Source organism: Hipposideros armiger, unplaced genomic scaffold (genome assembly GCF_001890085.2).
Source record: "Hipposideros armiger isolate ML-2016 unplaced genomic scaffold, ASM189008v1 scaffold_18, whole genome shotgun sequence".
NCBI lineage: Eukaryota > Metazoa > Chordata > Mammalia > Chiroptera > Hipposideridae > Hipposideros > Hipposideros armiger.
In genome coordinates this window covers 6133812-6159548 of record NW_017731368.1, presented here as the reverse complement: position 1 = coordinate 6159548, position 25737 = coordinate 6133812, and the positions used below count along the sequence as shown (strand labels likewise).

Here is a 25737-nt window from a genome sequence, read left to right as displayed (position 1 = left end):
GAGGCAGGACTAGCCCCTCCACACTGGAGATGCTTGCTCCCGGGGAGTCGCCACTTCAGAACTGGCTTCTGGCTCTGGCATCCTGTACCCTCAGCTTGGCCAGCCCCATAAGATGCTAAACGTTGCTGATCTGGGGGGCTGTTCCTTGAGATCCACTGTGTTAGAGCAATAGACCTTTTAGTTTAGGACAACTAAACCTCCCTCACAGCTGGGTGTGGTCAGAGGACTAGGATCTGGCCAAGGGGCTGAAAACAGAAGTGACACAAGCAACCTCAGGGTCATTCCCTTAAAAGGCAAGCAGCAGGTTGCCCCCTTCCCTTCTCCCCTTCTGGCTGCTGGAGGCTGGGAAGCTGAAACGGCCACCTGAGACCATGAGATGGAGGCTGGGTGTTGAGGTTGGTGGAGCATAAGACAGAGGCGCCCAGGTCCACAAGCCTGTGGAGAGGCCACTGCATCCCTGCTTACAGCTGCTGCAGGAGGCAGGAAGGGACTCCTGGTCGGCTGCTACTGCTTCAGCCTCCCCAGACGACCAGCTTCACCCCTACACCAACTTTGAACAAAGTCAGCTCAGGACAGAGGGTTGAGGGTTGGGGTGTGTGTGGGGGGGGCAGTGGCTGAGGGCATTCAGCGAGGGCCCTGCCACCTTACGCTAAGGGCCCCAGGTGAGGTGGGCCAGGGCCATCTGGGCCAATGGTGCTCTGGGGCTCCTGGTTCTGACTAGGAGGCCAGGGGAAAAGGACACTTAGCACCAGGGGCAGGCAGAGCCTCTGCTTCCCACGTTCTCCCCACGGGGCTGAACGGTGCTGCTGACTGGCTCCTCCGTTAGCCACAAGGCTTCGCCGCCCCATCAGCCCCTGGGACCCCTCGTCCAGCCCCTACCTGTTTTGCTCCTGGAAGCTGCTCTCTGAGAGGTTGATGTCCTCCCCGGCTCCAGGCGCATCTTCTCCAGATGTTGCTCCAGCACCACAGTGCGATGCCTCTCCTCCTGCAGCTTCCTCTCTGACTCCAGAAGCTTGCTGTTGCTCTCCTCCATCCTGGTGATCAGAGAGGAGGGGCTGCCATCCCCGCTGGCAGGCAGGGGCAGCCCCCACCCCACCTGCTCAGGCTCTCCAAGAGGTGGGCACATCTTACCCTGGTGACGGTGGGACTCGTTCTTTACTTTTATTGCAGTAGCCTAGGAACATGCATTTAAAAACCCCATCGTTCTCTCCAATGAATGAATGAAAAAGTCTGCACGCTCCCCACTCTTCCTCACTCCCAGTTCCTGCTTGCCAGAAGCAACCACTTCTAACACTTTAAGCTGCTCCTGTGACTATTTACTGCCTGATTTCCACAGATGTGTGCGCTGCTATTTTTTTTAAGGCTTAAATATCATCTTTTGACTTCCGGCCATGCAACACGAGAGTTTAGTTTTATTTCAGTACTCTCCCCTCACCAAACAGAATCGCCTCTCCGCTTCCCAATGTGGTTATATTACCATTTTTTGGCTGAATTAATATTAGGTGGTGTATTAGTTATCTACTGCTGCTGTAACAAATTACCACAAATGTAAATAGCTTAAAACGACAGAAATTTATTATGTCACAGTTCTGTAACTCAGAGGTTCAGCAGGTTCTGTTGGTTTCTCTGCTCCAGGTTCCAAATGCCAAAATCAAGGTGCTGCTGACCTGGGCTCTTACCTGGAGGTTCTGGGGGGAGAATCCACTTTTACCCTCATTCAGGTTGTTGGAAGAATTCAGTTCTAGTGGAAGGACTGAGGTCCCTGTTTCGTGCTAGTTGCTGGCTGGGTGATTATCATCTTTCAGAGGCCACTTGGTCCCCTCCATTTTCAAAGCCAGCCAGGTATCCTTACCAGGCTGGAATCTCTGTGACTTCTCCAGTGTCTCAGCATCTCACTGACTGACCCCAGATGGGACATTTCTCTGCTTTAAAGGGCTCAAGTGATTAGATTGGGCCCACCTGATAATCCAGGGTAATCTTCCTATTTTAGGGCCCATAACGATCATTACATCTGCAAAGTCCCTTTTGCCATAGAACATAAGACATTCACAGGCACAACAGCAAGAGCAGGGGAAGGGGAGACAAAATCCTGGCACCCACAGGGGTGACATTTGAAATGTAATGGTTACGTTTCCTTTCTCACTTGTTTGCTTTCCTTGGAGTTAGTGAATGCTTTCTGTTTTATTATTGATGATCATTATTTGCTATATGCCTGTCATGAATTCATGGGCTTTGAAGACCCTGTTATTTGGTTATTTCACATGAAGGATTTGTTTCATCTCACTGGGGCTGGGGCTGGGGCTAAGCTTGTCGCTGGTGAGGTGTGGCATTTGAGGCTTCTGTGACAGACACTAATAACTCGGCCAGAAGGCCAGGACTCCCCAAGATTTAACCCAGGCAAAGGTTACATACACACATGCAAATCAGAGGGGCAGCCTGGAAATTCAGTGTTGGAGGAAGTGGTCTTCCCATCTTGGTGAAGAGTTAAGACGGCACTGAATGGTGACATTTCTGAACACTAACAATTACTAACACAAAACTGAGTACTAACACAGCACACAGCCACTAACACAACTTGTTCGAGTATGTTCCTTGAAACTTTATTTGCAAAAGCAAAAAGACTCAACTTAAAGGTCCAGCAACAGGGAAAAGACAAAATAAGGAGTAACATACTCCTACCCTGGAATATGATAGAAAATGATAGAGCTGTGCTTTCTAACACAATGGCTGCCATCTTCGTGTCCACTGGGCAGCTATTTAAATGGAAATGGGTGAAAATTAAATAAAATGAAAAATTCAGGTCCTCAGTCACACTAGCCACATCTGAAGTGCTCAAGAGCCACATGTGGCTAATGGCTACGGCACTGCCCAGCACAGATACAGAACATCTCATCATCACAGAAAGTTCTACTGGATGGCGCTGCACTAGCAATGAAAAAGAGGGAGGTAGAGCTATACATATGTACAAACATGGATGGATCTCCAAGTCGTGGGACTGGTGAAAAAAAGCAAGTGCCACAAGAATACATATTCTACAACACCCTTCTGTAAATAAATGGTAAATAAATCATAGTGGATGAACACAATAAAAGACTCTGTATCCATAAAAAGAATATGTACTGACATGAAGAGAATGTCTGCGATATATTATTAAATGAAACAAGCAGACGATTATGCATAACATATGATCTAATTTTAAATTTTCTAACAAGTTAAAAAAATTTAAAAACAAATACATACTAAGGCTAACATAATCCAGCCGATGAACTGAAAGGGAGGACTATGCAGTGGGCACTGACTCGTTATCTGTGGGAGACGGGCTTTCATTTTTCTGTTACGTGTTTCAGCAATGCTTGTGTTTCGTTCAAGTGTGTATTCCATTTGCGATGGGGAAATAATAAAAGAAACTAACAGCACACAGCATATAAAATGCTAAGGCACTTTATGAATGCCCACAAAATTTAGGAATGACCAAACTCTGGATTTCTCCACTTCCCCCCGAAATGTGCCTTCCTCATCTTGATAAATGTCACCATCACTCATGCAGGAGTTTGGTTGAAAAACCTGGGAGTCGTTCTTGCCTTGTCTTTCTTCCTCGCTGCTTTCGGCTTCCAGTTCATCAAGCAGGCCCTACAGCTTTTCCTCCAAACGCGCCTAGCCAGGCCCTCCTCACTCTGTCACCGTCACCAGCGGCCCGGCCCGGCGGTTGGCTGCTCTGCCGGCCACTGCAGATTTCCGTTTCTACTCCAGACATCTCAGGCCCATTGGAGCGCTGGTTCTCTTTTGACCAGTCCTCCGTCTCACCGTTTTTCTTCTTTATTCAGTCATTAACTGGGCTCATGAATGCAGCTAGATCTTTGTTTGTCAATGGCTTGCAGTGTGATTCTCACAGCTCGCCAACACCACGTGCATCAACCTCATGAAATTCCAAATATTTTCTAAAGTTTGCCTACTTGGTAATTGACTTTCATTCTATTTCGAGAGTTTGACCACATGGACCCAATGGCCATGAGAAGTGATGAATATTAAGCAGTCAAGTAATTAGCCAATGTTTTGATGTTCAAATTTTTGCTTTCGTGAGGATTGTAACTATTGGGGTGCTGATAGAGAACACTCAGATAAGGAGGTTCCTGCTACTCAGGAATTAATTTAATACAAATGATACACAATCTTTATGAAGACAAACACACTGAATATTGTACATTATGTTCATAATTTGTAAAGAGCTCTCTTTATACATGTAAAGAAAAAATAGAACTCACTAAAAAATGAGCAATAGTATAAATAAGTTTTTAACAAAAAAGAACATGTAAAAGGTCATAAACATGTGAAAAATATACTCATCCTCACTTTTGGCTATAGCAAAGTAGATAAAAATAACAATGAGATATTAGTGTTTCTTTATTAGTTTGGCAAAAATGTTCAAGGTTGATAAAACTCAGTATAGGGGAGCATATGGTGAAATGGTTGACAATTCACATTATTGGTGGGAATATAAGCTGATTCATTTTAAAAGGGCAATTTGCCATTATTTGTAAACATTTTACATGTGCATATTCTTGGATTCAGTGATTCCACTGTTAGAAATTTATGATACAGATACAATCCCACAAAAATGTAAAGATGTATTTAGTGTGAGTACATCTTTTAATAATATATGTGTGTGCATACACATGTATACACGTATTTTTGGATATGCAAAGAAAAGATTTTGAAAGTTCTAATAGTTCTTTTTGATGAAGAATGGGGAACTGCGAGTTGGAAAAGGAAGCTTTTTGCAGTAAGTGAGTATATAAGTAAGTATACGTGTGTAATAGTGAAACTAACACAACTTCCAGTAGCGTGAAGCAGGGGTTTTCATGCCAGTGTGAGAGCAGAGGACATGCACTTGGGGTCATATGAGGCAGCAAACTGCACATGAGCTCTCCGCATAATTCTGGAAGCCTCAAAAGAGTGCCTTGTTTCTGATAAGAGGACTGAGACAGTATCCATCTATAAGCCAGGCAAAGAAGCTTGCAGTGTACCAGGGCTTCCGTGGAGGAAAAAAAGCACCAATCATGAGGAAATTGAGCACAAGGCCAGCACTCATGTGTTCAGGAAATCCTACAGTAAATTAGCATACAGTACCAATCAGAGACCATCCGAACCCCCCGAATCTCCATGGGAACAAAAGCAGAACCATTCTGTAGGTGCACTTTCATAGCCTAAGATCTCCCACAAGAAAAAAACACACTGAAGATAAGCTCAGAAAAACAACACAAAAATACAAACCACATGGGGGAGATAATTCACCATGAGGACAAGTCAACCGATGTTACTTAGGACCCCGAGTAAGGAAGATGATAGAGCAACTTTAAAGGGGCTAAGTCAGCTTAAAATTATTTGAAAGAGGGCCAGCGGAGTGGCTTGTTGATTAGGAGTTGGCTTGGACGCCAGCTCTGAGCAGCAGGGCCCCAGTTCAGATCCCACATGTGGGCCAGTGACGTTGCGCCCTCTACAGATGAGATGGTGAACAACAGCTCTACCTGGAGCTGGGCTGCCGTGAGTCGCCAGCAACGGCATAGGCTGCAGTGGGGCTGGCCGGCAGCGGGCGTGAGCTTTTGGGAGCTGCCATGAGCCACCATGAACAGCCATACAATGGCCGGCAAGCGACTGCCTCACCCGGGAAGAGAGCAATGATAATGGGCCAGTGAAGCGACTTTCTCCACAACTAGACTGAAGAACAAAAGGACAGCAACTTGTCTGTTCCCCTCCCCCAACTCCCCAATTAAAAAAATCTTAAAAAATAAATAAAATTATTCAAAAGAGAAAGGCAAGAAATCTAGATGAAAGGACAAATGCTATAAGAAACAGAATAGGAGATTTTGCACAAAAAAGAATGGCTAGAAATGAAAAATACTGTTATTAAAATGGGCTTCATGGTGGGTGGAGTGCAATTAAAGGGATTGAGAGAGCCGGGAGACAGATCTGAAGAAACCACCCAGTAATATTAAGAAAATATTAAGAAAGTTTAAGAGTGGAGGAAAGAATAAGAAGGTCTAACATATGCGTATGTTGACTAGAAGTTTTAGATGAGAAGTGTAGGGACAACAGGGAGAGGCAATATATGGATGAAAATCCTCAGATTGAAAAGCACACTAACTCCTAAATAACAAAAATAAAATACCTAGACACATCATAGTGAACCTTCAAAATATCAAAGACAAAGAGAATATCTGAAAAAGCAGACAGAGAGAAGGGACACATCTACAAAGTGACACCAAACTGACAGCACATTTCTTTTTGGCAACAGCGGATGCTCAAAGACAATCGACTATCATAGCCTCCAAGTGCTGAGAGAAAAGGCCCATCTCTCTGGAATTCTACGGCCAGCTAAATTCTCACTCAAGAGAAAGGTAAAACAAAGACACTTATGAATAAACAAAGACTCAGAGTTTGCCATTCACGTGGCCTCACTGACTAAAGGATGCACTTCAGTAAGAAGGTATCTGAGCCCAGAAGGGAGACTGACAGGCAAGAAGCAACAGTGAGACAAGACGTTTTTCAAGCATGTTGGCAAAAGTAAATGAATACTGACTATTATTCAAGAAGACAAATTTGGAGGGTGAATTTCAGAGAGGTAAAAAAAAAAAAAGAATGTGGAAGAGAAATATTAGAAAACAGTAACATGAAAGTCACAAGCAAGGAAATCAGAGATACGTCAAGCCACGCATGACCAACCCAGAAGCCTGTGGGTACAACTTGGAATTCAGGGACAAAGCTCTGGGGTGCCTCAGGACCCAGAGAGAAAAGGCCAGGCTAGGGTCAGGATAGCAGTGTGGCACTGCTCACCAAGGAAAGCTTTACAGTCAGATAAACCTGGTTCGAATTCAGTTGTATGGTCTTGGATGACCTATCTAACTAAGTAGAATCTTAGTTTCCCCTTCTCATGCGTGAATCACACATGCATGAGGGTGAGTGCCTCCTTATACTCTGAGCCCTGGGTGCCTTGCTTGCCTCACCTTAATCCCAGCTCTGCCTGGAGAGGCTCTGGAAGATGCCTCACCATGTGGAGAGAGACAGGTCCCTGAAGGAGAACTGAGCGCCCCTGCTGAGCTTCTAGCTGAATGGTGCCGAGCAACTGATCCTAGCTGGCGTTATGTGAAGCAGAATCTCCCAAGCAACCCACAGAATCATGAGAAAGAAGAAACCACTGTGTTTGAGGCCACTATGTTGGGGGTGGTTTCTTTTACAGCAATAGACAACAGAGTCACCTTGGTTCACAAGACCCCCCCCCAAACCCCAGGTACAACTCAAAGGAAACGGGAGAGAAAGTCTGAATGGAGTGTGTTTCTTCCATCTGATAGACTAGGCCAGAGGCTTGTACTATCCACTGCATTTCAACGACAGAAAAAGAATTATGGTTACTTTTCTCATATACCCGAGTATGTCTGAAAGTTAGGTCCTTTCTATGTACTACAGGAAAGAATTAAAGCCGATCACGCTCACTGCTGAGGTGGTGGCCATCTGTTGACCACTTCCCAGTGTCCCAAATGCCTTCTTTGGAAAGAGTACCCTTTCCTTCTCTTTGACAAAACTGTGTACCCCTCTATCTGTGAGCACCTGGAGATACTTCCAGTCAAGGTGCCTGGCCTGTGTCCAGGGATGCGAACAACCTAGGCCAGCTAGATTCTCTCCCCCAGAACCCACTGGCCCTAGAACTGAGAGCCACTGGGCGTGCGCCATTCCAGGGGCCCAGGGGAGACCACCCGAGGGTTCCTGCTACTCAGATTCCTGGGCCTTCGTGAGCCTCCCCCCTGCTCTGTGCCTTGAAGCCTGCCAGGACCTTCCAGAAACCTGCCTTTCTCTTCCCTTAGCCAGAATTGGTTTCTGTTGTCTGTCACCAAAGTGCCCTGACTGACATGTGATATGGCCTGGTAGGGCAGACACTCAGGGGCATCCTTTATATTTTCACTGTGCAGGTCACATGGTTCGGCCATGTGTTGGCCTGGGCACCTGCGTTTCTTGCCAAAAGGGTCACTTGAGTGAAGAGCACTGATTTATCTGAATGGATTATCTGTCAACAACTCCTTGGAGAAAACCATACCTCCTGGTCCGCTGCCTTGGGCCCTTCGCTTCCCTCCCCCTCCCCAGAGAAGTCTCAGCTCACTAGTTATCAGCTGTTCTCTTCATCTTTGTAATTTCGGATGTCAGTCTAGCCCGTGTCTTCTTCCCACCAAACTATCCAATGGCACCGAGTACAGTGCCATACTCACCACTGATTTTAATTATTGGTGGGTGGAATTGACTGATTTCACTATTCCAGAGAGTCTCTCCCCTGAGACTCCCACCTCATGTCCACATGCATGCAACAGTCCCATTGGGAGCATGTAGGGCAGGGCAAACCACCATGTGTGACAATAGGGCCCCATGGTTGTGGGGCACCTGGGTGTGGACATGAGCTGTGGCTGTGAATACCCTGGAGCCCAATTCCCCACTAAGGTGGACCCAGTTATGGATGAGGCTGGGCTCTGTCCAAGAGCGATGCCCTGTGCCAGGCTGTCCACCCCGCAGCCCACGTAGGCCCACGAAAGTGCATCCTTGGGCGCCATGTATTACCGTTTCTGCAGGACGGTGACAAGCTCAGTGAGCCGGTCGCGTTCCACCTCGGTGGCCTGCCAGAGAGCCTTGAACTCTGTTACCTGGGCATGCCAGCCTTTTTGTTCTGGGGAGTCCGAGAACCTGGGGGCGAGGTTGGGGGGCAGAAGTCATTTGAGGCATTCTTTCAAGACACACTTACCCTTGTGATGGTGGGAGAGATTGGAAAGACATTCAGGACACCGAGTCCCTCCTGGCCCTCCTCCTCGGGCTCCCCCTCAGCCCACTGTTTCCGGCCCTGCTGAAGTCTCTGGATGTCATGTAGCTGGCTCCAAAGCCAGACCCCACCGGGGTGGAGTTGCATCAGCACCTCTGTCCATCCAGTGTAGGGCCTGAAATTAGTCTGGCTGCTACAGAAGTTGGCTTTTGGGGACCTGGGGGTGCCCTGGGTACCTGGGTGGCCTCTGGCCTGGTTGCCCTGCCCAATGCCAGACTGCCCAGCCCTCCTGCACCTCTGGCTTTGCCCCAAGCCCCGCCCACTTTCCAGGAGCCTGGACACTTGGCTTTGAGACTTGGTCCGTTTTTTCTCCAGCCCTGATCCAGCCCATTGCTGCTTCCCTCCTCACCACTGGGCTTGCCTACCAGCCCCTCACCTGCTGGCTGGGGTCAGGGCAGAAGGTAAGCTCTGACCCCCACCCCGACCCCCCAGAGCCAACATGTGAGTCCCAAGCTGCTCTCTGCTTTGCCCTCACCTTTCCCAGTGAGACCCTGGTGACCCTGGTCCTGCTGGCATCGCAGGACACAGGCACTCAGAGGCTGACTGGCTCTGTGGTCTTGGGCAGGTCCCTTCCCCTCTCTGGGCCCCAGTTGTCCCTCTGCACAGGGATGGGGCTGGCTGAAGTGGGCTCTGAGGACTGCAGACTCCTCTATGTTCTGACTCCTAAATATACTCAAAGGCCTTGCTGCTCAGAGTGTGGTCTGTGAGTCAGCGGCTGGGGCATCACCTTCCAGCTTGTTGGAAATGCAGGACCCCAGTCTGTGGCCCAGATCAGCCGGATCAGAACCCGTATGTAACCTGGCAGAGGCCAGCCGATCTGTGTGTGCACTGCAGTCCGGGAAACCCTATTCTACTCACCTCCATGATCTCACGTGGTGGGGGGAGGAGCCACAGGAGGAAGGAGGGGACCCCCCTGCTCCCACCCTACTCCCAGGCACCCCATCAGCATCCCCACGCCAGCCCCGACAGACACACTCTCTGGGGCCACTCCCACCCCATGCATGCCTGTCCTGTCACTGATGGGAGGGGACTGTAGGTACACGAGGACCGGGCCCGCACATGGTCGGGCTCAGTGAATATGTGTGTTTTGTGGGAGAAACAAGCCTGAGAAGCAGCAGTCTGGGCAGCCCAGGGGCACACTGGTTCCTGCATCCCCATGGAGTGCAAAGGTCACAGCCACATGGGCCTGGAGGAGGCCTGGAGGGGTTGTCTCGTCCGTCTCCCTGCTCCCTGTACTGTGACTAAAACCTCAGAGACACAGAGCCTGTCCATTCCCCCTGTGGCGTGAAGAGACGCGCGGCACGAGCTCGGCGTTGGCCCGCTCTCGTCCAGGTGCCTGTTGACTCCAGGCTGATGGGCGGGGCAGCTGCAGGGCTGGCCTTGGCCCGTGGTCCCTGGGCTGTCAAATGTTGAACCAGAAGTGTCCCAGTCACTTCTTGGGAAACAGAAGCCCAGGGAGGACCCATTTGCCCACAGCCACACGGCGACTCAAAGGCGGGCCTCATGCTACTCAGAGGCCTCCACCGGAACCTGAGCTGACCTGCCTGCGGGGCGGGGGTGGGGAGCTGACAGTGGGAGCATGGCTCCAGTGGCCAGTGGGCAGGGCTCAGGAGAGGGCTCAGAGGCAGGACAAAGCCACCCGTTGTCTGTGAGCTGGCAGGAAGAATAAAGGGCCCCTTTTAGCCTTACGCTTGATTCTATCAACAAAGATGGGGCCCGAGAGCTGAGGGGATATCAGTGCCTTAAAGTGGGAACCCATATGACATGAAATTCTCCCCCTAGGGACTGATTCTCAGTGGGCAAGAGAAGACAAGGGGCAGTGCTGGGCTCCAGGCCCTGAGGAGTCCTCGTGGTAACTCTGTGGCAGCAGGAATACTAGGCTGCGACTCGGAGGCCAAGACTCTCGTTCCGAAGCCACTTGCTCTATCACCTTGGACAAGATGACAGAGTCTTGTCCTGACCCTCCATGTCCTTATGTAACCTTGGACGAGTCCCTGGACTTGGCCTGGCCTTGGTTTTTCCTTCTTTAATGGGGTGGCAATACCAGCTGAGCCATCATGGATGGGACTATGAGGGCCCGGGGGTCCTGGGTTCTTACCTGGGTGACGCCCCATGAGGACTGGGCAGGGAAGGCCGCGTGAGAGCAGACTCCACGAGCGTGTGGCCCAGGCTGGTCACAGAGCTGTGTGAGAGCAGAAAGAGCTCATCACCACGGGCTGGCAGGCTGGGCCCTGCTGGGCCTCAGCAGCCGGGAGGGAGGCAGGGGCCAGCAGGGATCCGGAGAGCCCTCGCAGCAGCCCTGCATAGTTGCTGCCCTTCTTTCCAGAACTCTTGCTCAAAACAAGACAGAACCAGGAGACATCAGAGCCTCGACCAGTCCAACACAGGTCTGTTTGTGAATCTGAGAAGCGGGTGAGTTCTGAGAGGATTTTACAGGGAGCTGCAACCACATGCTCTTGAAGTAATAATATCTGGGCCTAAAGTTCCTTCACACAGATGCAGGGCTAATGAAATAGGAGAGGCCCACCCACGTATTGGGACAACAAGGCCACCGTCATCTTAAAATTGCACCCGTGGCTTCCCATCAGAGGCGGCAGGAAACATCCTTTCTTTTGAATAATTAATAGTCACATTCCAACCCCTCCAAACCATTTTTTTCCTTACCGAGAAGATCCAAGTCTGCCAACGTGATCGCCTGCTGAGGCCGGGGGCTTGGTCAGGCCCGGGCGCTCCAGGAGCTTGGTGTAGGTGGGGTTGACCTCGGGTCCACTGGACCCCTCACCCGCTCCTTTATTCTGATGATACTGCAGGAACAGACATGGGTTCGATTCTCAGGGCTTTGGCTCAGAGGCCTGGACAAGGCAGGAGGGGGCCTTGGCTTGATTTCGGGGCTTGCAGGGGATCTGAAAGAGGCTTCTTTTCAGAAGTGAAAAGCGAGGCCTGTTGGGTGAAGGCACTCCTTGCATGATAATGACCTCTAATAATGCCTCTCTTCAGAAAGGGAGCTACATGGTGTGAGTGCCACGACTGGGCCAGGAAGCTGTTCTACATTCGGGTCCCAAAGGGAAGGGCGTGGCCTACGATGTCGGGTAGATCAGAGGCTGATGTCTCCGAGTGGGCCCACCTCTGTGGGCAGCCCCACCCACACGGGGATGAATGCCAGGTGCGACCTGAGGCCAGCTGCCTTTGTCAGCTTGAGACACTTGGATCTTCCAGGCACCGGGGGCCGGAGAGGCTAGCAGGGCCTCAGCGAGGGCCGGTGCCTTGTGGGGAGGCCGGGCTGCCCAGGCCTCTTCCCTTCCCCACCGCTTCCTCTCCTGGGTGGCTGGTGAGGCTGGGAGGAAGAAGGAACATTGGAGGATCCCACAAGGAGGTCAGGCCACCATCAAGGGGTAGACAGTTGGTACGAGCTCCGAACAGCCTGGCATGTCCCCCAGCCCTATCCATTCTGAGAAAACTCCCAGCATGCGCCAACTTGTCTGGTGGGTAGCGTGTGGCCCCCAAATGGCTGGTGACCTCTAAAGTAAGGATAAGTCCTCTTTTGTGTGCCTGGAGAGCGGTGAGGTGAAGATGCTGGAATGGCTCCGTGTGTCCCTTCAGACTTCACTCCCCAGTGAGCCTGGGGTGGGAAGCAGGGTGAAGACTTCAAGGCGATGCCCCCACTCACTGCCACACGTGCTCTGTCCCCAGGCCATTCTCATGCCCCCATCTCTCCCTCAGCCTCAGGGACTTCCGTGTTCTCTACCACAGCCACTCCTATGGCCCTGGGCTGCCCTGGCCTCGAGATGTACAGCTGTAGGACAAACCGCCAACACCTGCCAACACCAGCCTGGGACTGGGACTGGGACACTGGGAGGCTCTGTGACACCCCTTTGGCTCCTCTGTCACTGGCAAACCTGTGTGAATGTCAAGGAATCCTTCTCCCCAGAGGCCACCAACTCCCCTCCCCCAAGCGCCACCCCCACAGGAAGGGGCCACAGAGCCCACGATGACTGACTCCTAGCAGCCCAGGCTGGGTCCCTCAAGACATCTGCCAAGGCCAATATCTCGAGGAGCCCGCGCATTAGACAAGCACTGACTGAGCTCCACTGTGTGCTCGGTCTTGGGCCAGACAGCGAGGCGCCATGATTTGTGCCCTCTCAATGGGGGCTTGGAGGAGAAAACAGGAAAATGGTCACAAAAGTTTGGCTTGGAGATGCACAGGGAGTTTGGAAAGTGCCAGGAGGGGCCTGTAACACAGAATTGGGGGGGAGGGGCTAGAGCTTTCCTGAAGTGCTCGTACTAGGTAAGACCTAAAGTCTGAGGGGCAGCTGACCAGGCAGAGACAGTGGGCGGGGGAAGGGAGGACATGTGCTTCCGGCATGTGCCCAGGCCTGGAGTGGGGAGACAGCAGGGCCCTGTAAGGAGCTAACTGGCATCCCCGTGGCCAGAGTGTGGGGGAGTGGGGATGCAGGAGGGGTGGCAGCAAGCGTTTGTCACATGGTGCCCTGCAAGCTGGATGAGGAAGTATGGTTTCCCTACCGCCATCCTGTTGCCTGGAATGTGGATGTAAAGGCTGGCACTGTAGCTACCATCTTGGGTCATGAGGATGAGGGCCTCAGCTGGTGAGGGAGAGGGTGAGATGGAAGGAGCCCAGACCTTGAGGACTGGGTGAGGCCAAGGGTGATGGGGAGCCGCAGACACGTTTTATGCAGAGCAGGGCGACAATCAGGTTTGTACCTTAGAGGAAAGGTGTGTGCAGAATGGGCTGGGGAGCCAGATGGAAGCAGGGAGCCAAAGTGGGACCAGGTAGGACGTGGTGCAGCCTGAATAAAGGCAGGTGGAAAGACATGGAAGTGGCTGAGATGTCTCTGGATGTTGGGTGGACTTGCCAGGACCTGGAAATGGATGCTGGGCCCAGCCAGTGCCCTGCTCACCTGTACACTGAGTTGCCCCATCTCCATCTCCAGCTGCTGCACTCTGGCCTCCCGTTCAGCTACCATGGCCCGCAGCTGGGCGACGAGGCTGCTGCTCTGCTGAGCCTCGTGGTTGAGCTGCTGGTCCAGGCGGCGTTGGGATGCTCGTGTCTTTTCCTCCTGCAAATGCATGCTGCCCAGAATCTCCTGTAGCTGCTTCAGCTGGTCCTGGGGAGGGTCAAGCGGGAGGGCAGGTAAGGGTCAACCAAGGCCCCTGGGTAAGGAAGAGCAAGGTGAGCCCTCACCCCCACCCCCAACCGCCAGCAACCCACCTAGTCCCTGCTCCTGCAGGGACCTGACAGTGGGACATTAACACTCCCTGGAGAAACAGAAAGAATACCTTCTTGCCCGTTCTCAAGGGGGTTAGCCAGGCAGGTGGAGGCCACGCCCTCATCTTGTCCTCACCTTCCTACTCCCTGAGATCAGGGCCAAGGAGCTCTCAGGACAACAGGAAGCACCTCAGATGGTGGCCCCTCAGCCAGTGGGGGAGATGTTTGGGTAAAAAGAAACCCTATCCCACTCTGCTGGGGGGCTGTCCTTGAAGGCAGCGCCTGGACCCCTCCCCAGGGACCCTTTAGCACTGAGGCCCCCTCACCTGAAGATACCCCTCCCCCTTCCCAGGACATTACTGGAGTGGAGGCGTCCTACCTGGGGGCCAGGAAGGACCATATCAGTGACTGGGAACAGGTGTGGGCTGTTGTCCTCACCCCATAGTGGAGGAAACTGAGGCTCAGAGAGGGGACACTGCTGGCAAACGGCAGGGCTGGGGCTGGTTTGCATCTCTGGTGCCATCTTCAGTGACAAAGAACGCTGGCACCCAGGGACCTCAGAGGACATCCAGCCCCGCACCTTCTTTAAAAGCTGGGAGCTGAGGCTCAGAGAGAGGCTGCAGCTGGCGCAGGGTCACACAGCGAGGTATCAACAGAGGCAGGCCCAGATCTCAGGTGTCCTGGGCCCTGCCTACCACCCCACCTAGTGAAATTAATAGAGACTAAGGGGGTGCCTAAGCCAGCTTCAGTTCCCCCGTGCACCCCAGTCAGGCCACGCATGACCACCCCAGGAGCCTGTGGGTACAACTTGGAATTCAGGGACAAAGCTCTGGGGTGCCTCGGGCCCCAGAGAGAAAAGGCCAGGCTAGGGTCAGGATAGCAGTGTGGCGCTGCTCACCAAGGAAGGCTTTGCAGTCAGATAAACCTGGTTTGAACTCAGTTGTATGGTCTTGGATGACCTATCTAACTAATTAGAAGTTTCCCCACCTAGGAAGTAGGATCATAATATTTGACCCTAGGAGTTATCTTGGCGACTGACTATGATAAACCACCCAAGCGCCCTGGAGGGGAGGGGCTGTGTGCGAGCACACAGACAAGAATTTGTACTGGCCCCTCAGTTGTCCCTTCCGTTTCTTGATGAGAACTAACTCAGGGCGCAATCCCATCTCCGTCCCCCTCTCCCGTTTCTTTCTCCTTTGGAGTCCACAGGCCCAGAGGCTGGTGCCCCTGGGCAGCCTCTGAGCTGCCACTGTCCCGGGGCGGGGGGCGGGGGGAGTTTGGGCTGGGGCCAGTCTGCAGGCAATGGGCTTTGGGGTTATGCAGGTGGCATTTGGGGGTGAGTGAGAGCTCACTGTGGCTGAGGCTGAGTCACATGTTTCTGGGTGGTGGGGGCGGGGGGCGTTCTCTGGGGGCCTGGACCCTGGCTGTCGCATTGCCCGAGCAGCTGGCCGTACCATGAGGGCATCGATGAGCTCGTCATCATGCCTGCCCTTCTCCGTTAGGGTCCCCATCTGACTCCTGAGGGTCTTCGCTTCGCTCGTCAGCACTTTGTTCCGGGACCTCACGGCCTCAAACTTCTTTTTCAGCTCTTCAAGCTCCGTCTGGAGGGCATCCCGCTCCCCCGCAAGTTTCTAGAATGAGAAAGTACAGTCCTGGGTAGCGGGGCCGAGCGGGCCCCCAGCCACATCCGGTCCCTTGCTCCCACTCATTGGTGAGCCCCAGGATGGGAGGGAAGGGGACTTGTCGAGGGCCACAGGGCACGTCAGTGGAGCCAGGGCCCTGACTTCCAGCCCTTGCCCAAGCACATGACAAATGTCACTAATGGACGATAGCATTCCTCCATTCAACCCAAGAAGGCAGGTGTCCGGGCAGCTGTCCCTCCTCTGCCAGAGTCAGACATGACAGGAAACCCACTGTCCACCTCTGGGTGTGTCCTCCAGGGGCTGTCCCCATCCCTCAACCCCCGCCTGAGCTGGGGAAAAGAGGAAAGCCATGCTTTATAGCAAACAGAGTTAAGTCTAGGGTTCAAACCAAAGTGCTTCAACCCACCACGTAGAGTGAGAAGGGGGGCCCCACCTGGCACTCCATCCGCTCACATCACCCCAGACTGCACCTTGCTTTCGTCAGCTACAGGCTAAAACTCACATACTGCACATGCCTTTGGGGTCTCTCATTCATTCATTCATTCATTCATTCATTCTCAAATATTTACTGAAGGCCTACTATATGGTTGGCCTTTTATAGGTGCTGGGGATACAGCTGAGAGCAAAACAGAGCCCTTTTCCTCAAGAAGCTGACATCCCATTGGGTGAAACAGATGATGCCATATAGTGACAAATGCTCATTGTGACATCTAAGTAGAGACTGAAGGCAACGAGGGTAGTAAGGACAAAGGCCCTGGGGTGGAACACGGGTGGCGTGGGCTCCATGAACCAGAGGGCAGCTTAGGGGCAAGGTCAGAGGGGCATAGGCCAGATATGGCAAACCCTCGGAGCCAAGAGTAAGACACTCAGGACGGTATGGGGCAGCAGGTGACAGAATCGGGTTTGGTCTTGAGGGTTTATTATCACTGGAAAAATGTTTTTAGCTCCTCGATGAGGTGAATTATAGAAATGAAAAGTAGTAAAACATGACGCATCTACAAGACCACAGCTGTTTGCAGGGAGGCAGCCATTGGTCCCCCATGGCTCTGCTGTCTGCACACTCCAGGCTCTGGTGGCAGCTGGCAGAAGAAGTGCACACAGGAAATCATTTCCTACAACCCACATTGTGGCTGATGGATGGTCCAACGATTCCACCATATTCTGTTCCGTGCGAATGTGTAAGTCTGAGCCAGGTGCATCTCAAACCCAACATTTTCAAGTCTCAGTTCCCATCTCCCCCATCCACCCACCACACTCACCGGAAGTCCTTCACAATTCTTCCTACTCCTCTGCCTTCCACATCCGGTCACTCAGTCCTATGTAATCAACCCTCAATGTTCCAAGCGCCTGGCCCTTCTGCTAGAGTCCTGCCATTTTAGTGCAGGTCCTTGGTCATGTCTCGGGTGGATTATTGCTTCAGCCTTTCATGCCTCCTTTGACCCATCCACCATGCCTGACCATGGGAGTGACCGCACGTGGACCATGTCCCTCCACAAACCCTTTGCTGGTTCTCCACTGCCTTTAAGATAAAAGCTCAAATCCCTGGCCAGCATACAAGGTCCAGTAGGACCTGCCCAGCTCCGCAGTCTCACTGTTCCCTTCCTTACACCTGATGGCCCAGGATGCTGGGAGGTACGATGCAGTGCTGGTCACAAAGTTCCGGGCACAGGACAGTCACCGATGGCAAGTCAGCCAGTGAAAGGTAAGGCCACACTGTTCAGAAGCCCATTGCCGGGGACACTGAAGTGGCCCCGCTCTGGCTGCCAGCACCTCCCCCTGCTTCTTCCTCTACTCTCCTTGAGGAAACCCCTATTCCCCACCGTCAGGCCAAGTTTGGGGAGACTGACTTATTCCCCAGACCAAGGAGTGGGTATCTGAAGCTTGGCCAATCAAAGCATCCTGTGCCCTTAGCCACATCCCTTAGGCTCAGGGATGGGCACAGGGTCTAAGCTAGTCCCAGATTCTGGGACTTTATCAGAGCTATTGGGGAAGAGAAGCCATTTGTGAGGGCAGGTTGGGGGACAGAAGCCGAGACCACCAGGAGTCCCCATGGGAGAGAGTAAAGCAGACCCAGGAGAAAGTGGCCCTGAAACCCAGTCCCCAAATCCTGGACCCGCCTGTGCTGGAGCTAGGCCACCTCTAGGCTGTCCATCTACAGGGACCAATACACTCTTCATTGTGTAAGCCTGGTAGAGTCTGGCTTTTGACACTCCCAGTTCAGCCAGTGAGATTCTAGCTGTGGAGCTGGTACCTGCCTGTGCACCTTTCATCAGCCTGGAGTGCCCCTTCTTTAAGTCCCATGTGACCCCAGCATGCCTCTGGAGCTGTGACGCTCTCTCTCTCCTTTTGCAATGAACGTTTCAGATCCAACATCTCCAAATCAGCCAGGATGGGGCAGCCCAAAGTTCATGAAATGGGCTCTGGGTGAGGACCCAGTCAGGTGGTTCAAGCTGGGTCCACAGGCACAGAGGTGACCCAAACCCCTAGGTGTCTCCTGCCTCTAAGCGGTGCCTCCACGTGCTTGCAGGGGGCGGGTCATGATCTCCGGGTCCCACATGCCCAGCGGACCTCGCCCCGGGCACACATTACCTCCCAGCTTTCCAGCTTTTCCCTTTCCAGGTTGCGGATCCTCAGCAGGTTTTTCTCCTGCGCCGACAGCTTCCTTGGGTCTGGACAGACAGACAGCTCATCACTGGCTGCTCCCACAGACCTGTTCTGGGTCTGTCCCAACTGTTTCTCAAGCTCTCGAACCTGAGGATGGTAAAAACTCATTGTTCCACAGCCGGTCTGCAGTCAGACTCGACCACTTGAAGGGGCCTCCCCGAGGGACCACGGGAGACCCCACTAGACAGGTGACACCACAGTTCCAGATGGATGTGTAAGCCCCATAGGAGAGGAATGGGGTGGGGAGGGATCTGTAGTGGCACCTTGAGCAAAACAAGGGAAAACATGAGAGAGGTTTCGCCTGGAAAAGAGAAACTTCCAAGTAAATGAGCAAAATCACCTCATCTCTGAGGGTCTTGAGGCTGAGAAGCTGATGTGTGGACCTAAGACCCTGGGAGGGAAAGGGTGGAGAGGCTCAGTACAAAGAAGAGCTCTCTAACAGACCATGATAAGGTGGTCTCCTTGGGACGCCCTGGGTTCCTGGTCACTTTGCAGCAGATGCTATAGAGGGCGGGCAGATTGGAGGCTGAGAGACCATCTCAAAGCCTCGCTGGCTGTGTGACTGTGCACAGATTACTTAACATCTCTGAATCTCAGGTCCCTCATCTGTGGGGTACACCCTGGGCCTAAGGGTACACCCTGATAATGTTTCTGTGAGCGTTCAGTGCCCTGGACTTGTCTGAGCCTGGGAATCCCCACGGCACTTCTTGGAGTGACAAATCTTGGGGCCCACTCCAGACCAACAAGTCCGAGCTCCAGAGAAGGCCCTGGGAATCTGCATTTTAAACAAGGGCTATGGGTGATTTTTAGGATCAGGCAACTTTGAGAACCCCCAAGATGGCCCAGGGGAAGCCCCCAGCACAGAGTCCAGCCCTCAGGCTCTCAGCGAGACGCAGGTAGATGTCATTCCACAGAACGATGGCCTGACCACACTGGGGTTGAAGTGTACAGCTCCGAGGGGCCTTCTAACCCTGGTTTCCATGTCAACACAACATAAGTGATGGAACAGAGTTGGGGAAACCTGAGCTGGGGCAAAATTCCCTACCATCACTGGTACGGGGCAGCAGCATGGCTGCTAAAGCACTTATCAGCGCCCTCGTGTGGTACTGTGTGGTAATTCCTTTAAGTATTGAACACAGAATGACTTTTAATCATTTATTTACACAACTTAACAACAGCGTTAACCAATGCATTCAGTGTGTATTATGTCCAGGCACTGTCTCTGCTGGGTGCTTTACAAATGTCATTTCGTTTAACCCACAAGAAGAGTACTATCATCTCCATTTTACAGATGAGGAGACTGAGGCGCAGGGAGGCGATTGGCCCAAGTTCACATAACTTGTCGATCAGTGACTCAGGCCAGACTCAAACTCAGGTCTCTTGAACCCAAAGGGCACACACTGGTCGTTCATTACAGTTGTGGGGAGACCTTTCCTCCTTCACGTCGGCTTCAAGGATCCCACAGGAGACCCTGAGGATAAAAGCCACCTAAGAGCTGTGACACTGAAATTCCTGGGGTGAAGGCAAAGTGCTTGGCAAACAGTGTAAGTTACACACCTACTCATGTGCTTCTTGGCTGGAAGGCAACAAAGAGGGCAATGACTACAGATGACCTTGGTGCAGCAGTTCCTCCACGCAAGGCAGTGTACTGAGCATTTTACACACACCAGGGGTGCCAAAAAAATGTATACAAGTGGACACTTTGGTCAACGTTGCTCAAGCAGTAGTTCGCCGTAATCAGAAGTGTCTGGATACTGATGGGAACCACTTTGAGCACCTCTTGTAATTGCAGAAGTCAACTGTGACTTGTATTCATCTTCTGTTATCGGTATATAGTATTACAATTTTAATACAGTTTTTTTTTCCTTTCTTCAAATGTGTATACCTGTTTTGGGTACCCTCTGTATTGACTCACTCAGTCCTCCCCACAACCCTGTGGGGTAGGTACTGTCATTATCCACAGGATACAGATGAGGAAACTGAGGCCCAGAGAGAAGAAGTAACTTGCCCGAGGCCACACGGCCCGTGAGTGGAGAGCTGGGATTTAAATCTAAGCATTTGGGCTTCGGAGCCCCTGCTCTTAGCCTCCAAGGAGGCTCCAGATATTTAAAATATAAACAGGGAGACAGGGCTACATTTTTACTGGGTAATGAAAAGCCTACAAGCATCTGGACAAAACTGGAAAAAGCCTACAAGTACAATAGTCACGCAAATTTATATGAACTAGGGGAAAAAATATGCCTGGAATAAAATAAATCAAAGGCTTTGGCATTTGTTAAGCGCCAGGGCCTGGCACGTGGTAAGTGTTATATAAATGCTTGTTCATTAAATAACAAATTAAAATCAGGCTGGTTGGGGAGAATGCAAAACAACGACCCTGCAAGAGGCCTTTTGAGGGGTTCTGTGTCTCTGATGTGGGTCAGTGTGGGTCCTTCAGGGCCATTTCAAGCCCTGTGTTCAGGGCCAGGAGGGGTCTGATGACTCACTCACCTTGCTCTGCAAAACTAGAATTTGTTGAGCCCGACCCCTCCAAGTCCCTGGCGAGGACAGGAGCTGCTGGACGTTCACATCTTCTCCCACCTCGCTGGCCAGCACCTGAAAAGGGTGGGACTGTCAGTGTGGCCAGGAGAGAGGGCGCCACCAGAGCCTCAGTGCTGCTGTCTGTTCAGGAGCTGGGCTGGGTGCGTGGGGCTCCTAGCAGGCCCGGCCTCTGCATGCACAACCTTCCTCCCACCTTGGAGGCCAGTTAGTGGACCACGCTCCAAGAGCAGCAGTCCCTGGGAAAGCAGTAAAACCCTCATCCCCAGCGTGTCTTGGCAATGCCTAGAGGGGACAAGGAGCTGCCAACAATGCCCAGGTGGGGCCCTTTGCTCTTGGGACACTCTGGGATGAGTGAACCACAGGGTTGACCAAAACTTGTTTCCTTAACGTGTTCACTGGTCACCTAGCACTGAGCTCATCATCCTGGATGGCCACAGGAAGTACCCTGCCACAGACCCTCGCCCCCTGTGGAAAGCCACCGAGGAGGGGCCATGTCCAAGGGCAGCAAGGAAGGGGGCTTCTGAGTCTCAACGGGGGATGTTCGGTTCCAGAAGGGCCCAAGTTTGTGGCTGTTGAAGGGAGGTGTTCAGGCCCCACCTTGAGGCTTTGAGATGGAAACAACACTCTCAGCTTGTGCCCTGGGTCTCGGTGAAGCCTGTCACGGAAACCTGATCCTGTGTACCAAGTCTCTGGAGCTGGTTTCCACAATAGAACACTGTTTTGGAAATCTTGGCTGGTCTGAGTGGTTCCAGCAGGGAAGACAAACGCCAGAGAATTCGCTATGCAAATAAAAGTAACTAATGAACCAGCTGGGCCTGCATCCCAAGTCTGAGGATTTTTCTTTGAAAGGGGCCTTTAATACACAAACAATCTATTCACTTTCTAATATTACAGACAGCAGAGGGCAGGAGGAAGGTCTTAGCAGGCTTCCCGGTCCAAGGTGGCTTATGTAGGAGGGACCCCGGGTTTACTATGGTGCTCAATAGCACAAGGAAGGTTGAAAGGACTCTCTGCTGTCTTCCTCAGTCCATGGTGGGGCGGGCACCACAAGGGCATGTACTCAGGGTGCCTCGGCCGCCAGCAACCCCACTCACCAAGTGGGTCTGTCTCGAGGGCCGGTGGAAGGAAGTTATGATCTCTAGCCTGACCCAGAGCATGAATGCTCACGGGGCCAAGCACTCGCTGGACCTGAGTGGAGCCCACTGTCCCTGTCCTGCCCCTTCCCAGGGCCGGGCCCAGCCAGACAAGATGACTTGAAGCCTGGCTCTGGAATACCTTCTGGGCCACCCGGAGCTCCTGCCTCACAGACTGGATCTGGTTGCGGAGGTCGCTCATCTTCAGGTTCGTGGCCGCCAGCCTGTCCTGCAAGACCTTCACCTCTGGGGACTCCGGCTGGTTGGGGGCAACAGGAGGGAGAGCAGTCACTTGCTGCCTGAATAGTAATGATAACCCAGCCCCCATTTCTCCCAGCAGGTGCTAGGTGCTGTGCTAAGTGCTCGCTCAGCAAGGAGCAAGCACTTAATCCTCACAGACCCTGTGAGGATTCTGTCAGCCCCTTAGAGAAGCAAAGCAGAGGCTGGTAGAGGGTGAGGCTCCTTGGCTCAGGGTACCTGGTTGGGAAAGGGGGAGCGTGGATGTGAATCCTGGCGGCCTGACTCTGGGACCTAAGCCCTTTGCTCCGAGTGTCACACACACACACACACACACATGGACGCAGGTGGTGACCACAGGGGGAGCTTCTGTCAGATCTCCGGCGCCATGAGCCCCACTGGCCCGGCCGGGTGGTGGTGTGGGAGCTGTGAGTGCATGGGCCCCCCACGTGCCTGCTGTGACCCTGCTCGGACATTGGGAAGAGCACACAGAAGGGACCTGGATCTAGAACCCAGGCAGTGACGCCCCTCTCCAAGCCTCACTTCCTCATCTGTAAAATGGGGGTATGTAATACCAGCTTCCGGGTTCCCGTGAGTATTGATTGGATAACACAGGTAAAGGGAGCTGCCTGGGGCTGATTCTGACAGAGGGCATGTGGGGGCAGGGGAGGGGCGAGCCCGGCTTGGATGGGCAGCTGGCAAAGGGGGCTGAGGGCCAGATGGTGTTCTGGTCAGGGCTGGGCCCGTGTGCAGGGGCAGCCATCACCCCCTCTACTCCTCCCCTCAGGCAGCTGGGCCAGCTCTACCGCCCTGCTGTTTCAGAGCTGTTCCTGCCCAGAGTGAAATTCCACAGGCTTCGTGGGGGACTTGGATATGGGCTGTTTTCTTTGAGGGAATAAACAAAACACAGTCCATGGGGGAGCAGACAATACCAGCGTCACTCACACCACCCCTCCTGCAGCCCCACGTGGAGGGAGGGCGGCCCCACTTCGGAATGAGCTCTGGGGCTCTTGGGGCCAGAATGTGGGGTGAGCCTGCAGGCCTTTGGAGTGTGGCTGGGGCCACCTGAACAGTCTGATTGGGCAGACATCGCTTTGTTCTCTCTCTGATCAGAAGACGCCCGGGAAGGCGTGTGGCACTGATGGACTGGGACTTGTAGCCGATCACCCACTCTTCTATCGGAAACCTTTCAGCCTCCCTGCAGCCACAGAAGGAAGTTGGAACTCCCACTCCAGCTGCCATTCAAGGCCTCCCTCCATGGGTGACCCCCCCCCAGCTTTTTTTTGGCTTACGTTCCCCTTTTCCACCCAACTAGCAAACGGAATGGGAGTGTTGACTGCTTCCTGGCCTCTGAGGCTCCGCTTGCACCGTTCCTGCTGGAAGGCCCTCCCCTCTGCCCCTTCTCCAGCAAAGCCCACCTCCGGAACCCCACCCCACCCCACTTCCTAGCTGCCTCTGGGAGGGTGTGCTCCCTCTGTGGCCTCTCTCTGAAGGCCCTGTCCCCCTCCTTCCTTCAGCATGGCTACTCATCTCCTCTCTTGGATTCCCCCGTGAACAGAGGCCTGTGTTTGCTTCTCTGTGTCACAGGGCTCAGAAAATCCCATCGGGCTCAACAAGTGGCTGGACAAGCAGTGTCCCATCCAGGACAGCTCTAGTCAGGGACACAGAGGCGCTCCATGCTCTGGATAAAGCAGGGGCAGCTGAGCAGTGTCCCTCGGAGCCAGGAAATGCCCTGAACACTCAGTCCAGCCCCTGCTCTACTGCCTTGCCAGCAATGAGACAGGTTTACACAAGACCAGCCTCCAGGAGACATATCCACCCCTGGAGCCGAGGGGCCCATCGCTGCACACCGAGGGCTGAGTTCTCCTCAGGACAGGCATGACCCAGCCTCACCCTAAGCCGTAGACAACAAGGGAGGTGCGGCTGGAAAAGCAGCACTGAACTGGGAGTCCTGAGACCGGGACCCCTGGGTCACCCACTGGTCTGGCTTCCCAAGGTAAGCCCTGGGGAGGCCTCCTGGGATGTTCTTGAGACTTAGATGCTAGTGATTGTCTGGCTTGGGCTCCATGCCCCGCCCTGGTAGCCCACGGGGTCAGACGGCCTTCCTTTCATGGAGCTGCAATTCTCATGTGTTGGGTTTCATCGACTGCTCACCGGCTTAGGAAAATGGAATCTTGGGAACCAGCCCTTATTCCCAATAGTCATTTTTACTCTGTAGACTTGGAACTCCACAAAAGGAAGCCTTCTCACAACATGAACTGCTGGGCTGCATTGTGCAGTAGTGAGTTCCTGTCCCGGGCGGAAGGTAGAGGCTGGTGTCTCCCCAGTGAGAACGTTCCTTTATAGCTGGGCTCGGAGCGGGCAATCAGTTGGACCAGGCCTTCCCTGCTGGTCTTGAAATTCTAGGGTCCCAGGGTCCTCAGGACCCCCTGACCTCCCTCCCTCCCTGAGGACTGGTCCTCAGAGTTAGACCCTCACTGGCCTCCACTGGGGCATTCCAGGCATGGTCACTGCTCCCTGATGGCTGCTCTGTGGATGCTGCAATGGTGACACCGGGTCTACAGTGGGATGGAGGTGGACCCCAGACAGAGGCACCTACACTCCCATGGAAGACGGGAGGCTGGGCCAGTGGCCACCTCACTGACTCCCCAGCACAGAAGAGCTTTCATACCAAGGCTCTGTCTCCCATCTGGGCCCTCGGTGGCTTGGCTCCTGCGTCAGTGGCCCCCTTGGCTGGCAGCCTGGCTAGGACCGTCTGCAGCTGAAAAAGCAAACCTCACACTTAATATTTAATCTGCTCAGCAGTTGTGGTGCCCGAGCGAAGCTCTCTGGTGCCGCTGGGTGTGTGGTTACCGATCTCGGTGGTGGGCTTTCTCTCAGCTCGTCTTAGGAGCATCAGCGGAAGCACGCTTCTGTACGAACTGCTCTGCCATGGGAGAGGGTTTAATGGACGGTCTGCCTCACTCCCCAGTAGCACAGTAGGGCAGCTCTAGGATTCACTAACAGCTTAATAAATAATAACACTGTAGCCATGGTCTGCATCCTGGAGTTCTAGCAACAGGCTGGGACGGGAGGGTAAAGGAGCTATGGACTTCATGTTACAGATAAGGAGACGGGGTCAGAGACACTGAGAAACCGCTACCTGGGCTCATGGCCTTGTGGCCAAGACCGCCACCGGATATAGGCCACCAACCGACCCTTTATTGGTTTCCACATTGTTCTTCCCACAAAGACCACACCCTGTCTGACAAGGCCAGGCATGACCCACCCTCCCACCTCTCTGACCTCATCGTGTTCCACTCTCGGCCACACTGGTCTCCTTTCAGGCCTTCATCCCTGCTGGGTCCTCTGCATAGAGGCCCCTCCCCCACCTCTCTGAGTCTGGCCCCTTCTCATCCTCTAGGGACCCAGAGTGTGTGCTCCCTCCTCGAAGGGGTCCTG

At 53.1% G+C, this 25737-nt stretch overlaps 1 protein-coding gene and 1 long non-coding RNA gene across 7 annotated transcripts in view; one reads left to right on the top strand and one right to left on the bottom strand.

Annotated features, from left to right (window-relative positions):
- CCDC13 (coiled-coil domain containing 13) overlaps nt 1-25737 on the bottom strand; it is a 44340-nt gene that overhangs the window by 5659 nt on the left and 12944 nt on the right. For 2 of the 5 annotated variants that reach the window (XM_019633386.1, XM_019633389.1), the window contains exons 5-13: nt 22202-22318; nt 20876-20980; nt 18311-18472; nt 15533-15709; nt 13771-13977; nt 11519-11658; nt 10953-11036; nt 8599-8721; nt 880-1034 (exon numbers count right to left, since the gene is read on the bottom strand). In XM_019633386.1, coding sequence (XP_019488931.1) covers nt 880-1034; nt 8599-8721; nt 10953-11036; nt 11519-11658; nt 13771-13977; nt 15533-15709; nt 18311-18472; nt 20876-20980; nt 22202-22318 — 1270 coding nt within the window. Of the gene's footprint in view, nt 1-879; nt 1035-8598; nt 8722-8779; nt 10254-10952; nt 11037-11518; nt 11659-13770; nt 13978-15532; nt 15710-18310; nt 18473-20875; nt 20981-22201; nt 22319-24967; nt 25058-25737 lie in introns of those variants that run through there. The other 3 variants (XM_019633405.1, XR_002122829.1, XM_019633394.1) reach the window with 3 other exon arrangements.
- On the top strand, nt 22176-25324 carry LOC109377209 (uncharacterized). 2 transcript variants are annotated; one of them, XR_002122834.1, is made up of 3 exons: nt 22176-22267; nt 22400-24292; nt 24798-25324. It is a non-coding gene; the product is annotated as an uncharacterized LOC109377209 (long non-coding RNA). The 2 variants fall into 2 exon arrangements; XR_002122835.1 differs by having other exon boundaries at nt 24515-25324.